This window comes from Melospiza georgiana, chromosome 1 (genome assembly GCF_028018845.1).
Source record: "Melospiza georgiana isolate bMelGeo1 chromosome 1, bMelGeo1.pri, whole genome shotgun sequence".
NCBI lineage: Eukaryota > Metazoa > Chordata > Aves > Passeriformes > Passerellidae > Melospiza > Melospiza georgiana.
In genome coordinates this window covers 60,984,421-61,000,659 of record NC_080430.1, presented here as the reverse complement: position 1 = coordinate 61,000,659, position 16,239 = coordinate 60,984,421, and the positions used below count along the sequence as shown (strand labels likewise).

General features: G+C 44.0%; 2 protein-coding genes across 3 annotated transcripts; both read left to right on the top strand.

Moving 5' to 3' along the window:
• The first annotated feature begins 1,412 nt into the window (after nt 1–1,412).
• On the top strand, nt 1,413–6,076 carry LOC131087434 (probable 2-ketogluconate reductase). 2 transcript variants are annotated; one of them, XM_058031102.1, is made up of 7 exons: nt 1,413–1,437; nt 1,853–1,913; nt 2,408–2,792; nt 3,515–3,686; nt 4,680–4,858; nt 5,353–5,449; nt 5,796–6,076. In XM_058031102.1, exons 3-7 carry the CDS (start codon nt 2,411–2,413, stop codon nt 5,947–5,949), a joined length of 984 nt encoding a protein of 327 aa, XP_057887085.1. In that variant the 5' UTR covers nt 1,413–1,437; nt 1,853–1,913; nt 2,408–2,410; the 3' UTR covers nt 5,950–6,076. The 2 variants fall into 2 exon arrangements, with proteins under 2 accessions (XP_057887085.1, XP_057887074.1); XM_058031091.1 differs by lacking the exon at nt 1,413–1,437 and having other exon boundaries at nt 1,836–1,913.
• Nucleotides 6,077–6,515: 439 nt separating this feature from the next.
• Nucleotides 6,516–14,921, top strand: RBFA (ribosome binding factor A). Its single transcript, XM_058040935.1, has 7 exons — nt 6,516–6,696; nt 7,691–7,733; nt 8,329–8,505; nt 9,765–9,877; nt 11,346–11,430; nt 13,104–13,174; nt 14,195–14,921. Exons 1-7 carry the CDS (start codon nt 6,587–6,589, stop codon nt 14,586–14,588), a joined length of 993 nt encoding a protein of 330 aa, XP_057896918.1. The 5' UTR covers nt 6,516–6,586; the 3' UTR covers nt 14,589–14,921.
• Nucleotides 14,922–16,239: the final 1,318 nt, after the last annotated feature.

Below are 16,239 nucleotides of genomic sequence, written 5' to 3'. Positions count from 1 at the left end.
TTTGTAATCCATTCTTTTGAAAAGCACTACAGTAGTCACAAGAGACACAGCAGCCCCTATGGCTGGTTATTCCGTAGTGTGAAAGGAGAAAGATCCCTGGATGCCCATAGCAGTGGTGTGTCCTGGCTCCTGAGTTGCTGTGACCCCAGAAACCAGGCATCCTCCCCAGTGATGCACAGACCTGCACAGCCAGGGGAATCACTTCAGCACAGCCTCTGTGAACTGAGAACTGAAGCTGTACTTCCCAGTGCCCATTACTGGATATGGAGATCGAGGGAGCAGGTTCTTCCCCTCTATTCTGCTCTTGTGGGATCCCATCTGGAATGTTGCATCCAGCCCTGGGGTCCTCAGCACAAAAAAGATGTGAACCTATTGAAGTGGGTCCAGGGAAGGCCACTAAGTTATCACAGGGTTGGAGAACCTCTACTGTGAAGACAAAATGGGAGGGTTGGCATTGTTCAGCCTGGAGAAGAGAAGGCTCAGAGGAGAGCCTATAGCAACCTTACAGTAGCTAAAGGGGGACTGCAAGAGAGCTGGAGAGGCACTCTTCACAAGTAGTGATAGAACAAGGGGAATGGCCTTCAATTGAAGGAGAGTAGGTTTAGGTTAGGTAGTAGAATGGGGAAGATTAGGAAGAAATTGTCCTCTTTGAGGATAATGAGGCAACAGAACAGGTTGAGCAGAGAAGTTGTAGATGCCCCATCCCTACCAATGTTCAAGACCAGGTTGGATGGGGCTCTGAGCAACATGGTCTAGCAGAAAGGTGTCCCTGCCTGTGGCAGGGGGTTTGGAAATAGATGGGCTTTAAGGTCCATTCCAGCCCAAAACCATTCTGTGATTCTATGATACAGACCAAATAACCTTGTCAGAAAAATTCTCACATATTCTCAGCTGAAGTTGGCACAGCACTGTCTGTAGCTGACCTAACATCTCAGGTGTCCAAGCACCTGAGCCTGCCCCAGCTGCTTAGCTCTCAAAGAGAGATTTTTAGGGTATTCCTAGAATCATATAGGTTGGAAAAGACCTTCATTTGTACAGTGAGAGCTGTCACTGGTGTCGGTTGGTCAGAGACAACTCTTCATCTTATGTAGACTCATATGCACAGCATGTAATGATCAGCAGAAAAGCCAGACCACGTCCAGTTTTTAAAGACAGTATGGAAAACACAGCGCGCAGGACGTTAACGCAAAATCCCGACTGTACTGAAATCACGAACAGCACAGAAACATTCCTACAAAAACACACAATCACTCGTGAGTTCCCCTTGCTCACTCTCCGACGGATCGGAGTGCCCGTGCCGTGCCCTGGCGCCGCCTCTCCTCCCCGCCGGCCGCGCAGGCTGCCCGGGCGGGGTGCGGGCGGCCGGGCCGTGCCCGCCTCGGCGGCCGCTCCCGCTCCGCCCCGCGGTGCGCAGGGAGCGGCGGGCACGGCCGGCGGGTGAGTGCGAGCGGCACGGCGGGAGCGCGCCGGGACCCCCTGTGCCGGGCGGGGACAGGGCCCGGGCCCCGCGGGCGGCCCCGGGGGCAGCGCCGGGCCTGGCGGCGCGGGGGCTCTGCCCGGGCTGGCAGCGGGAGGATCTCGCCCGTTCCCAGCCGTCCTTCAGGGCTGGACAGAGCCCGCGGCCGCCCTCCAGCTCCCTCCTATCTTTAGTCCTGCCGGGACAGGGGAAAGCGCTCCGCCCGCCCTGGGCAGGGAGAACTTGCCGGGACACCGCGCTCCGGGGCGGGTGGCCGGGGCACAGAAGGGGGAGCTGGCCCGGCGGTGCCGGGGAGGGAGCACTGCCTCTCGCTATGAGGTGCGGCGTGAGGGGGTCTCGGCTTTAACCTGAGATCACAGCCTTGGCTCTTTGCAGAGTCAGCAGAGTGAGCAGTGAAGAGTTGGCAAAGCACTGAAGGAGACTGAAGAAAGAAAGGGTAAATTTACATTCATGGGTAACTCCAAAGTTCATAATTGACAATTTATAGCTCTGTTACATTAAATGAGATTTTTACTGAGATAATCTCATCAATGATAATTGCTTAGTATAATTGCAGAAGTGGCAGAATTTGCAGACAAAAGATACCTTTCCACTCACACAACCGCATTCTTAAATTATGAAGACTTTGGCTTTAAATATTGAACATTGAACAGGAGTAAGAACTGGTTACTCATTTGTGTAAGTGTTAGCATACTTGGTATGTCAGAAATGTTTTCTTGTTAACAAGATTATATAGAAATTGAACATCCTTCTGAATAACACAGGGAGAAACCAAAAGACTTCTGCATGTGTGAGTGGTTATCTTTAGCCAAATCCTTCATCAAGTGAGAAAACAGCACATAATTGAGCCAATCAATTTCTGGTTTTTAGAAAAAAAGGTAAAATGGATCTCTTCAGATCATGCCCTTTTGGTTGTCTTTGCTTTTGTAGGGCATGGAGAGTCAGGAACTGCCTTATGTGCTAGTTGACTGTATAGGAGGGAGACTTGGAGTATATGAAGACCATCTTGGATTTCTGAAGAAACGTTTTCATCTCATCACCATGAAAGAATATCTTGAAAACAAGACACTTCTCAGCAAAAAGATCAGAGCTATCTATGTGTGGTATCACAAACCAGCTATTAATGAAGAGCTGCTCCAGAGCTTGCCTAACTTGAAGGTAGTTGCAAGTGCTGGAGTGGGAATAGATCACTTGGATCTGAAACTCCTCTCCAGCTATGGTGTGAAAGTGTCCAATACTCCATTTGTTGTTTCCACTGACACTGCAGACATGGGGATGGCTTTGATGCTGGCATCTTCCAGGAGACTTGTGGAAGGTAATAACTTAAATGATCTTAGTTTTTTCATAGAAAAGATGACTTCAAAACATGCAGAAAATGTGTGCTGATGCAAAAGTAAGCTTAACACTAGAAATATGGGAAATAGGGGCAAAGGAAGAAGTTAAGACAAATCTGTCTTGTTGACAATAACTGGCATCCTATTTCCAAACTGGCATATTAGCAAGGTAGAGTTGTTCCTTCTCTGGACAGTTCTAAATTCAGGCCTCTTCTCCCTCAGCCCACAGCCACTTATTCATTGTACTTGTTCATTGCAGTCTTGCTTTTCAGGTTGCAATAAAAGGGGATTAAAATAATGTATTCTCAAGGAGGTTTGAAGCCTGTCTTTGCCAAGCTGCCATGTATCTGAGTAATTATAAACAAGAAATCTGCCCACCATGCTCTGTGTTTCTTTTCCCTGCCAACCCTGGTATATCTGCAAGGAGGCTGGCTGCTTTGGCGTTACCTTCCTTGCTTCCTTTCTTGCCAAAGAGAGGCTGGGTATGTCTCTCTCCTGAGCAAGAAATCAGTGTCAGCAGTCCTGTGTACAGTGCAGCATTACTCACTTATTGTCCAGAAACAATACATTACATGACGATACATTACTGCTTCTGTGCTTCTGCCTAGTCCTATGATAAAAAGTGCGTGTGTGTGTGTGGGGGGAAGTAGCCAGATGCTGGAACATCCTTTAGATTACATAATTCTTCTTTTGCTCTTCCAAGGCCATGAGATGGCAGTCTCCCCTGACACAGAGTATTTCCCCGTTGACTGGCTGGGGGTTGAGGTTTCTGGAGCAACCCTGGGAATCCTGGGAATGGGCAAAATTGGTTACAAAGTGGCTGAAAGAGCCAAAGCCTTTGAAATGAAGATTTTGTACCACAACAGAAATCAGAGGTAAAGCTTGTTGCAGTTCTAAGGCAACTCTATTTTGTCGCTCCTTTTATGTGTTATTTGTACTTTTTGCTGTGCTTTCACTTTTTACAGTGCTCTTTATTTTAAGTGGAAAAGTACATACACATATTCCAAGATGGTCGTTAATTTCCCAAATTTTACAGAACGAAAGTCAGGAAGGAATGGGAGAGATATAATTCACGGTTCTCCCTGTTAGTTGGGGCTCCTGACTTCTTGCTGCCATGGTGGTGACATTGCAATGGACTGGAAAGGAGAAAACTGGCAGGACTTAACTCCTGTGATTTCGGTGAGGCAGGGATTCAGGCAGAGACATCTCACCCTTCCAAAGCCACGTGACAATATAGAGCCAGACTTGCCAGTCTGTTTGCTGTCTTCTAGATGAGGTGTATGTGCCCTGTGCCCTTGTGTTCCCATCAGGCCCATTCCATTCTTTTCTTTTGTGGGAATTTGAAGAGAGCCAGCCAACCTCATCCTGATTCAGATCGAGTGTGCCAGCAGGTTCTCAGCGTGTGGTTTCAGCGAACCAGCACTGATGCACAGCACAATCAAGCTGTTGCTGACATAGATTTGGGAAGATTTAATCCCTGCCCTGTCTTATCTGTTTCCTCATTTTCACATTACTTACTTAAATTAATTGATTTTCACAAGACATCAATCTTGCTTTTGGGTAGGAAAAGAATCCCTAGCACAGAAATTGTGACAAAGATGCATTTGGTTTATCATTTATTCAGTGTATTTATGTGATACCCATTTCTTACTTTCCATCCCCACCATACTGCACATTTGTGTACTTGGTATTGTGGGAAAAAGCTTGATCTTTTTTTTACTGAGTTTCAGACAAGCAGCTAACTGCTTTGAACTACACAGCAAAGATAAAGATACATTTAAAGATAAATAAATATTTTCTCTACTGGTGATTTGACATTTCCCTTGTTTCTTGCTACTGCAGTTTAATTTTGGGATTTTTTCCTTCAGAAAAAAGGAAGAAGAAAGTGCTGTTGGAGCTATTTACTGTAAGAAGATAGATGATTTGCTCCAGCAGTCAGATTTTGTATTATTGGCTGCAACCCTAACTCCACAGACACACAAAATGATTGGGAAGAGGGAGCTGGAGCTGATGAAACCCACTGCTACTCTTATTAATATCAGCAGAGGTAAGGTGCAGAATAAACAAAACTGCATTAAAGTTTGGTGGCATGACAAGTCCTGGGAAAACCTTCAATATAGAGGCTGTCCCTCTGAAATTTTCTGTAAATTTTCTGATTATTAGTTTATTTAGACACCCATGGTCATATCTCAGTAAAATATTTAAGTGTTCCCATAATAATGAGAAAGTAGACCTCTGAAATGTTAGTGACCTTGGAGTGTTAGAAGCCCATGTGTATCTATATATCTCCTACTTAAGCTTTTTATTTATTTAATGCAATGTTGCTGCTCACACACATTAGGGTGGCACAGCCCACCCTGACACCTGGCACTCGGTTTCATTCTGCTAATTCCCTGATGCACATACCCAGGCTTCCCATTCCCACTCCACTGCTGCTTCTGCACTGTGACCCTGGCCTGCCCTGCTGTTTGCCTCACCACTTCACCCAAAAGAATACTGAGAGGACATGAAAATAAACATATCCTTCTTACTGTACCCCAGGTCTGATAGTGGATCAGGATGCTTTGGTGGAAGCCCTTCAAAACAAAGTTATTAAGGCAGCTGCTCTGGATGTGACATATCCTGAACCTTTGCCAAGGTAGGACATGTATTTATGTTAAAAATAAAAGGGTGTATGTGTGATGTCCAAACTGAGTAAAATTTTGTTAATAGGAGTATATGAGGTATGTGCACTGGTCCTGCTGAAACTTTGTCCCTAATCCTGTTTCAGCCAAATAAAATTCACACTTACTTATTTGGAGGATTTGTTGCATAAAACCCCACCACGCTGGGCAGCACTTTGAACTCCTCTGAATATACGTGGGTCATGCAATTAGGTTTTGTTTTATTTTTAATTATTATTTTCCCTGGCGGCCTGCAATACTGATGAAATACTGATGAGTGTGCTGTGAGTGACTAGTTCAGCATTTCTTTTCCTCTCCCAGGGATCACCCCTTGTTAAAGCTGAAGAATGTTATAATAACTCCTCACATCGGAAGTGCCACCAAGAAGACGCGCTGGGTTATGATGGAGGAAATGGCAGAGAGCATAGAGGCAGGCCTGGCGGGTCTTCCTATCCCTCGTGAGGTGCTGCCCTGAGCAGCTTGCATTTAGGATTAATGCCATCAGTGCAGAAGCAGCAATTTGATCACTTTTCATGTAGTTACTTCGTGTAATTTCGTGTTATGCAGATAAAATATATAAATCACAGGTTCAATTTATTTAATATCCAGCAGCAGTTCTGTGTGGAAAACTGCAGTGTTTTGTCTTGATCTTCAATGGAAAAGTCCGGAGCACCGAGTCTTGCCTCAATGTTATCTACTTTCCTCGCATCCCCTTACAGCTGTCCGCCGATGCAGCAGCGAATTGAAGGACATGTAAATGGTGTCTTAGAGGGACCGCCCGGCAGAGCCACAAGCGCAGCCGGCGTGTCGGGGCGGCTGCTGCCGCCGCTCCGGCAGCAATCCCGGCCCTTGGGTGCGTGCTCCCGCCGCGGGCCGGGGAGGGAGCCAGGGTCTGAGTGTGTGCAAGCCCTGCCCAGCCTGAGGGCGGCTCGGCCTCTCTCCCTCCTTCCCTCTCTCCTTCCTTCCTTCCCTCTCCGGGACCGGCCGGGACATCCGCAGCCGCGGGCCCGGGCCTCCGTGCCGGCAGGGGGAGCCGCAGCCGGAGCCTGAGGCACAGCCGGAGCGGAGGTGGGAGCTCCCCGTGCCGGGCCGGGGCGCGGGCCAGGGCAGCAATGTGGGGCGCCCGGGTAGCCGTGGTGCCGCTGTGCTGCCGGGCCCTCCGCAGCTCCGTCGCCCTGGGCGGCTCCAGGAACTTGCTGCGGAAAATGCTCCGCAAGAATAAGTAGGTGCGGGGCCCTGCCGGCGTGGGCTGTGGGCGCTGGGGCAAGGGGGAGTCAGAGGGGTGTGAGGCTCGGGCGCTCCCGGCACCGCGGAGGGGAGAGAGACACCGACCCCGAGCCGCCGATCTGAACTGGTCGGCAGCGGCTGAACTTGTGCCCAGGGGACCAAGAAGGCCAATGGCCCTGGCCTCTACCAGCAGTAGTGTGTCCTGCAGGACCGAGCCACTGATCGTCCCTCGGTGCTCTGTGCTCTGGGTGAGGCCACACCTCGGGTGCTGTGTCCAATTCCGGGCCCCTCTGTACGGGAAAGACATCGAGATGCTGGAGCATGTCCAGTGAAGGGCAGCGGTGAAGAGTCTGGAGCACAAGTCCTGTGAGGAGCAGCTGAGAGAGCTGGGGGTGTTCAGCCTGGGGAAAAAGAGAAAAAGGACTCGGGGGGACCTTATCACTCTCTACAACTGCCTGAAAGGAGGGTGTAGCCAGGTGGGAGTAAGGCTTTTCTCCCAAGAAACAAGCGACAGGACAGAGGAAATGGCCTCAAGTTGCACTAAGGGACATTTAGACTGTATATTGCAAGAAATTTCTTCACTGAAAGGGAGGAATGGTCAAGCAATAGAACAGGATCCCCAAGAAAAGTGGTGTAATCACTGCCTCAGGAAGCGTTCAGAAAACGTGTAGAAGTGGTGCTTAGAGACATGGTTTAGTCATGTCAGTGCTGGGTTAACCATGGGACTGATGATCTTAGCCCTGTTTTTGAACCTTAATGATTCTCTGAATCTAAAGAAACCTGAGAGCTGTTGTTTTCCACCCCCTTCCCATCTATGTGCAGCTTCAGCTGTGGGTGGGAAGAATTGCTCCCTGCACCCCAGCTGTGAGGATAGCGACTTGTATGGGTGTTGTGTCCTTTCAGGCAGGTGGAATATTAATTACACAGAGAATCCTTATTTCTCTGAGCTACTGAAAGATAAGGCTGATTTCCTTTCCTTTTCCCAAAAGAAAGAAGTACTGGTATGACAGCCCTACCCTGGGATCACAAACGGTAAGTGCAAGCTCTGAAGGCGATTTGTTTATTTGTGCCAGGAGGAACAGACTTGTGTTTCTGCCATTGATTCTAACTTTGAAGCATTTTCTGATGGAGAGATAGCAGGATTTTGTGAGCAAAGAGTAGGGCTCCAGTCTGACTGTGACAGGATTGTCATTCAGCTTCATCCTTGCCAGCATCAATGCTCTCTTGCACACTCCTGAGTACTGATTCAAATTAAAACTTCTATTCATAGAAGTTAGTTAAATGAAGTTTTTTAATGTTTGCTTTTCAAACAAGCAAAACTTTTCAGTTTTGCTTGCTGTATTTCAGTCATGCATGCTGTATTTGAGAAAACAGATCTATGGAGCTTCATAACTTGCTACAAAATACACAAAGAACTTTAGAAACTTTGACTGTAGTACACAAATGTCAGAGATTTTGTGAACAGAAGTATTCTATATTGAAACACTTGATATGCAGGACTTATATAAAGCCTTCACAGCTTCAATAATGAAATAAGAGCATACTTCGTAAAGTGCATGAAACTGTATATTGTTGCCTAATAAAGTGTGTAACTACTGTTTAATGTGTTGTTTGTTTCTTTTTATAGTTGTATAAACCAACCAAGTTGGACTTTTTAAAGAAAAATGACCTTACAAAAACAAGGAAAGAAGACAATGTGCGCTGCAGAGCCTTGAATGGGCTTATTCATAAAGCTGTGTTAGAGATGGCCACTACCTGTGAAGTCAGTCAAGAATTTTATGATCTCAAGCTGGAAATCTGCAAGGCAAGTGCCAAGGCTACAGCTTGTGCTGAGCCACTCTGATTACGTTGTGAGGTTGGCATGGACGTGCCAAAGGAGCTCCCCTGGGTGTTGTGATGTGTGCCAAGAGGAGTTTTACAATATTTCTTCTGATGTGGCAGAGTGCAGCAATCTGGCACAGGAGTACACATGAGCAGAGCTTTGCCTCTGTAGTCCCTGACTTAGGAGACCTTTGCCACTCTAATGCAAATGCAACTCAGGCCAATTCAATGATGATTCTCATGATATGACTTTTTTCCCTATTACTCAGACATAAACTCTTTGTATTGCCCTTTCAGAAGGAGGAACATGGTTTTACGAACATAAGTGTATCTTTCCAAGAATCTGTTCTTCTTGTAGCTGTGTGAGAGTTGTCACCTGCTTGTGTCACTCCCCAGCAATGTTATTGGCAGAAGACCTAAGTGATGCATGAGATTAGTTCAAAAAAAAGGCCAAGCCTAAGAAAATGTCATTGTCAAGCCAGATCTGAGAAAGAATTGAGATTTGTATGTAATTTTATCTAGTGATGTCATAATTCGTGGATTTGAAAGGGAAGTTAGAGTTCTGATACAGGAACTAAGTCAGTCTCTGCATTCTTTTTTGTTGTCTGCAGTTTTTATCATCTACATTTGCTGTTCTATAAAGATTAAATTATGCCAGTGTCTGGCTTAAAAGCTTGGTGGACTTAACTTTGATATTAGAAGCATGGAAAATGATACCTCATAGCTGCATCTATGACAGACGGGTTGTCATTCATTACTAAAATAGATGTTTTTTCCAGCTGAATTCATTCTATTGTCAGACAAGCATTCAAAACTACATGGACAAGATGAGTCTTTCGGCTGTATATGTGCAGCATCCTTCACAGAGTATTTCTGTATCACTAGAGCTTGTCTCAGATCAAATGTCTGCATGTGAAAATGCTGGCTGGTTGTGGGCAAGACAGTTCTTTCAGGAGGCATTGCTGTAAATTTAACAACTTACAACGTGAGAGATGGAAAGAAACAGCCTTCTTCGCAATACAATACAGATTTTATAGCTGCACAGTGTTTGTGCTGCACTGGGACATGACTGGGCATAGATCAGTCCTCATTTACTCATAACCTGATTCTGGTCTGATATCATCACTCCTGTTATCAAAAGACATTTTCTATTAGGCCCTCTGCAATCCATCACAGACTTCATTGTATATGAGGTTTGTGTGTACATATATCATCTTAAAGAGAGATTTGCCTCTTCTCTAGGTGTCCCTGTCATCCAACTTTTCAGCGTGCCGTGTGTACTGGAACCCTGCTTCCACTGTGGAGAAGGACAGTTACGTTGAAAGTGTGCTGCGAAAGAGTGCTCCACGTATTCGGTACTGCTGGGAGATAGACAGGCCCCTTCCTCATCCAGAGCCATTTCTTCAGGACTTCTGACAGTCTACACCTGACCTATTGGGATGCCTTAGGTTTTTAGATACTTGGAGTAGAGCATCTCATCATCTCTGTGATGAGCCTCACAGGGAAGGGTGGCTGTGTCAGACCAGCTGTGTGATCTTTTGCTGGAGCACAGCTGGCTTTTTTGGCTTCTGTGCTTTCCCAGGGCAGGAGTATGTCAAGCAGAAAGCAAGAGGAGTGTGGCACAGGTCTCACTCCAGTGTCCTGGTGGTGGTGGCTTATTACAGTGAATCCACAATGTAACACATGACAGAACTCCCTTCTGGTCATCAGACAACAGCCTTGTTTATTGTGTCTGGCCCCCTTTTATCCCATTCCAAACTCCTGGGTGGAGACAGCTCAATGGTCTGTCTGTGCCCCCAGACTCTGAACCAGTGAGATGCCTGCATCCTAGGAGAGTTCCCTTTAGCTGTGAGCTTTTGTCAGTCACCCCAGAGGCTGCTCCCTGGAGCTGAGCTGCGCTGCTTATTGTGACTTGATCAATACTACTGCAACAGTGGCTGGCCAGGCTGTGCAGGACAGGAGCCCAGGATGGGATGCTGTACAGGGGACTGACAGCTGCAAGGATCTCCTTGCAGATTCACTGGGCAGTTTTGATTGCTGGGGATGATTTAGGCCTCCAGAAAAGGATGTTATTACAGTAGTTCTTCACAATACTGATACCAAAAAACCCCACAAATTGAGAATGTATTGTGATGCTTTCCCTCATTTTTCCAACACAGAGTCCAGTGATTTTTCATGGTATCATTGAGATTTTTGTCTCTTCCTCCCTTTCCTTGGCTTTCCCTCTGCTATCCAGGCAGTCTGTGGGAAGTTCAGGACTTCACCCATGTGGCAGGTGGCATAGAAGCATACTTGTAAAACGATTTCCTTTCTCCCTGTTTCCATAAGCTGTGTAATTCCTGCTCCAGCACAATGCTCTCTTCTACTCCACAGCTTCCACTCTTTAAGAAGGAAAGTTGCTCCTGGGAAGAAGAGAAGGGGACCCCTGTCAATCCTTCCTACAGCTAGCATGTAGGATAAGTTGTTTTGCCCTGCTCTGAGGGCTGTATCCCTCACTGCTCTTATCCCTACAGAGGGGATAAGGATACCAAATGAAGTGGGGAAAGACCTGTGCCAGACTATGTACACAGATATGGACAAACCTAATATCATGAATACTCAGCTGGACCTTCAGCCAGTAGTTTTCGTATGCCATGCATTCAAAGTTGGGGTTCTACAGTGATGTGTTGCTTAGCATCAACCTGGATAGCTCCTCATCAGACTGAAAGTTTTGCAAGCCATATCTTTAAATGTGCAGTACTGCTGGATTTAATTTAACACCTTTTACTTGTCCTGCAGATGATATACTGATACTCATGCTGGTGAATGCTGTGTTTTTGCCAGGTATCTTCTGAAGAGTCAGCAGATTGTAGGAAATGTACCCCCAGTAGTATTTATAAAAGACAAAGAAGCTGCAGCTGTAAAAGAGGTAAATCTAATCTTTGACTCAGTGTACAAATGTAGGCTTAGCAGAGAGCTGATAACTTAGTTGCTCTACCAATTTTCATTAAAAATCAGTCTTTCTCTATAGTTGCGAAAACCATTTTAATAAATAATCTTGAGTAAGATTGATGCCTATATAATATGTAGAAGAATTGTAGGCAGAATCATTAGGCCAGTGAAGAATTTTTAAAGAATTAAATTACCATTTTAAGGAATAATACAGTGCTGCCTGGTGTATATGATTATGGAAATGAGGTTGGAGGAGCTGGTTTCCACATTTTAAATGTTATGTGCTTTTAAAATTCAATTGAAAAACCAGTGATTTTTTAATTTTTATTTTTCCCCCATATCTTTTTCCATCTGTGAATTGTTAAAATGTTTGTAGGGAAGTGCAAATCTTTGCACAGGGGATGTAGGCTTATTCATACTACATTTTTTTCCTTAACTTTTAAAATTGTCTTTACTATTTTATGATTTCTGTCAAGGTGTTGATAGCTTTAAGTAGTTGACATAATACTAGAATACTGATGTTTCCTGGGAATTTGCTATCATTGGACTGTGAAGCGAGATCTCTAACATAGTGAGATTTCCAGGAGAGAAGGATGACACCAATGAGTAGAATTTGATGAAAAATGTCTCCTCAAACTGTTGATGTGAACAGAAGTTGAAAAGAACAGGTTCATGTTTCTGTGCCCTGAAGTGCCTTATTATTTATAATAGTGTTACTGTTACAGCCAGCTACTGTTAGACCCTTATGGGCTCCTGCAGTGTGCATGAGCAGAGCTGGAAGGGATAAAAAGAATTTCAGATTCTCTAGAAATGCAATTAACTGCTTGAACTTTCTGTGATCAGAAAAGTTCTGAGTTTCACAGAAGATAAGTAAAAACCCTCTTTATATCACATCTGTCAGGGAATGACACTGGGGAGCAGATAGATGGATCATTTTCTCCCACTTCACAGTTCATCAGATTTGTCAATCCCAGATTCAAATAACACGCTGAACTTGTTTTTTAAGTATTGTAAGTAAAGGGAAAAAATATCCAATTAAACTCTTAGAATAATTCAATTAATTAGAAGGGAATGTAAAGAAAATGTAAAGAAAAGCTGAAATGAAATTTCAAACAAGAGAAATTTTTCACGATTACATATAGTCTGTGAGCACAGCATATAATATTGCATTAATAATACATTAATAATTTGTAGCATTTACTGGTTAGATGCCATGTTAAAAGGGATTTGGGACCTCCATAGTTGCCTGTAAGAGAAATGCAAACTTGCAGAAAGGGAGAAGAGGTGAAAAAAATCTCAGTGTAAGGATGTTATGGAAAAGGATTTGCAAGACTGAGGTAAGAAGAAATAAACCAAAAAAGGTATATGTCAAACAATCCCTAGCCAAGGGATTAATGCATATAAGGCAAAAACCTTTGTAGGAGTCTCTGGATCCACTATTTGACAAAAACATCCCAGGAAAGAAGTATAAGCAATTCCATGTAAAAGAAGGAAAAAGCTGTTTTAAAGTGATTTTGCTAAGTAGTCCAAACATAGAATTGTTTGTTGGATACTTGCCTGTTTCTTATGTAGATGGGAACAAAGTAGATTTAAACAGTGTAGATTTAAATGAAGTAGATTTAAATATGTGTGGCCTTCATGTGTTTACAGGTGGAGGACTTACTGGCAATTGCTGATTTTGGACCTCCAGAAGAAGAAGAATCATCTCAAAATGATTTAAGGTGGGTCTTTTTGGTTCAGAATTGTACGAGTGTCTTCATCTCTGCTGGTCAACTTAAATTGGGTATTATTTGACATATTTTAATTAGATCTGTACATTGTTACTCGCAGACCTGATACTTGTTCTGGTATTAATATCTTGCTTTTATGAGCAAAATATATGTAGAACTTCTGAGATTTCAAGCCTTGATGTGTTGATGATAATCAACATTTTAAAAATGCTCTACAGCAGTAATGTTTGTTTTTGCTGGCAATTGTCTCATGAGGATGAAAATGGCATTTACCAGTACTGCTCTACTTGTCCACTTTGTTCTGATACAAGTTTGGTTTATTATATATGGATTGCAAGTTTACTGATAAATCTCCCTAAATTGATTTAACATTCTTCTGTGAGGGATTTTTAACCATTGAGAGATAGGGCTGAACAACCTATTGGAATAGTGGTTCTGTGCACTGGATGCTCTCAAAGCCAACAGCCTTTGCACCTGTGTGCTGTAGTCTGTTGGTAGAAATGCCTTCTGTGCCTCAGCATCTCACAGGATGGTCCATCAGGTGTGATTCAGAAATCGCTTCCTGTGGGAAGTCATTCCTGTGACAGATTTCCCAAAGGGAAATCTTCCTCTGTGTCTTGGGGAAATAGTCAAGTCCAGCCTAAGGTGTCACATCGCTCTGATGTGTTTTAGACAGAGGCTGCTGCTTCTCACTTCTTGGAAGAGCTGGGAGAAGTCTTGAGCTCCTTGGGTCTCCCAGGTACAATGCTCACCTAGGTACATTTTTTCTCAGAGACTGGCAGTTTCATCTGCCATCTTGTTGCTTTATTGGCTTTCTCCCATTAAATCTGTTGACACAACCTATCCTTGGATACATGATATGGTGGTATCTCTTCCTTCATAACACAGGGGACACAGGGTGTTAATAAAGTTAAACTGAAAAGTCCAGTTTATTTCTGTGTTACTCAAGTTGTCAAAAATAGAAATATATGTGGGGGAAACCCAAGCCAATACTTGTTTTCTTTCCCACAGTAAACTCTTCCCTTCAACAACTCAATCTTCAGATTCATCCATGCGGCCTAATCTGTTTGGTGTTGATCATGAACTGCTGAATAAACAGATAATGGACTATAAAAAAATGAACGTGTCAGGACATACACAAAGCTTTGTCTGGACAGAGAAGCAGCAGCAGCAGCTTTCTAAGATTCAAAAGAAAATGAAAAAGAAAAAAGCAAGGAATCCTCCTGACGATGATGACATTATGCCCCAGAAACACTTACTGGACAGATATGAAGCTGATTACTGGGATGATAACACTGAATCAGCCTCAGACTATGAGCTGCAGGATGAATTACGGGAAGAGGTGAATGAACTGGATGTAGATGATGACAAAACTTTAAGTCAGCCTACTGGTAAAAGGAAATGAAGTGAAAAAGCCACTCTCTTCTAAATGAAGGCTGCCAAGCACAAAAAAAAAAGACTGCCATAGCTACTGAAAGATTCATTTTGTACATGTTTACCACTTCCTCATTCAAACGAATAGATTTGCCACATGTGAGCAGGTTTGCTAGCACAAAGTATGTAAGAAAAACTGCCATTACTGACATGCTGTTAGGCAGCTTTTAAGCTGCTGCAGTTGAGGGACTTTGAACCAGAAAGCAGTTTTGTAACAATGATAAAATATACCTATTAGAGCACTGAGTTAAAACTTCTTGCAGTAATGTTGATTTATTTCCAATAAAATTATGGTTTCTATATTGCAATATTTCTTTTATTATTTTTTTTTAGTGACCTGTATAAAAGTTACCACTAAGTGATGGTCCTTGTTATTCTGATAGAAGGAAGGAAGAGGGAAGCAAAATAATGACAGTAGTGTTCAGCTTCATCACACAGAGACGAGGACAGGGTCTTCTCTAGAGGACCAATCTAATGGGGGAACACTTTCTATGAAAAACCTATTGGCCATCCTAGTGATGGCCAATAAAGTTACAACCCTGAAAGAAAATAAATTTATAGTTGTGCAAGGGGAACTGCATCAGAAAAAAAATTGAGAACTGCTCATCCATTGGGTAAAATCAGGCAAAACATTGTGACTTAGAAAATGTATTAACAACTTGAAAAGCAGAGAAAGAGCAGCGGGGAAGAATGTTCCAGAAATTGAGATCTGAAAATGAATAGGGAATCATATAAAAAGAGAATAAAACTTTCTGACTCAAAGCACTTAAAAAATAATAGCAAGAGTGCATAAAGTCAGAAGGCTGCAAGCTTCAAAGAAATTACAATGAACAAGGTAGTAAAAGAGAATTCTGCCAGAAATACAGAAAATTTAATTCCAGTAGTTAATGGGGAGGTAAAGAAAATCGACACGGGGAGGGAGGTTGCCCTACAATACAGCAGAACCACAGAATGGTTTGGGTTGGAATAGACCTTAAAGATCATGTAGACCCAAGCCCCTTGCCTGGGCAGGGACATCTTTCGCTGGACCAGGTTGCTCAGAGCCCCGTCCTACCTGACCTTGAACACTTCCAGGAATGGGGCATCTTGGACAAGCTTCTCTGGACAACCTGTGCCAGTGCCTCACCACCCTGAGAGAACGATTTCTTCCTCGTATCTAATCTAAATCTACTCTCTTTTCATTTAAAACTTAAGACTTGTCCTATCACTACACTTAAAGAACACTGCAATCATCAGTCATAGTCAATGCAGTTGCATTAAAAAAAAAGTCCAGTTTAAATAATTTACTGTCCTGTAATAAGGTCACTTGCCCAGCAGATGAAGGGAATGCAGTGGATGTGTTTTTCTGGGTTTTTGTAAGGCTCTTGGTACTGTACCTCACAGCATCCTTTGGGACATATTTTCCAGCTGTGGGATGAGTGAGTTCATGGTGCACTGGGTGAAGATCTGGCCGAAGGATGTCTGGCTGGTGACTGGTCACCAGTGGTGTTCCTCAGGGCTGGTTCTGTTCAATATATTTCTTGGGGATCTGGATGCAGAAATTGAATGCACCATGAGCAAGTTTGCTGATGATTCCAAACTGGGAGGTACTGTTGGCATTCCCAAGGGACAAAAGGCCTTGC

What these genes read in the sequence shown, in the direction of transcription:
- LOC131087434 (XM_058031102.1), top strand. Translation starts at nt 2,411, where the DNA reads ATGGAGAGTCAGGAACTGCCTTATGTGCTAGTTGACTGTATAGGAGGG. An exon ending in TTCCAGGAGACTTGTGGAAG is followed by an intron (nt 2,793 to 3,514) that starts GTAATAACTTAA and finishes TGCTCTTCCAAG; the next exon opens with GCCATGAGATGGCAGTCTCC. An exon ending in TACCACAACAGAAATCAGAG is followed by an intron (nt 3,687 to 4,679) that starts GTAAAGCTTGTT and finishes TTTTTCCTTCAG; the next exon opens with AAAAAAGGAAGAAGAAAGTG.
- RBFA (XM_058040935.1), top strand. Translation starts at nt 6,587, where the DNA reads ATGTGGGGCGCCCGGGTAGCCGTGGTGCCGCTGTGCTGCCGGGCCCTC. An exon ending in AAGCTGCAGCTGTAAAAGAG is followed by an intron (nt 11,431 to 13,103) that starts GTAAATCTAATC and finishes ATGTGTTTACAG; the next exon opens with GTGGAGGACTTACTGGCAAT. An exon ending in TCATCTCAAAATGATTTAAG is followed by an intron (nt 13,175 to 14,194) that starts GTGGGTCTTTTT and finishes TCTTTCCCACAG; the next exon opens with TAAACTCTTCCCTTCAACAA.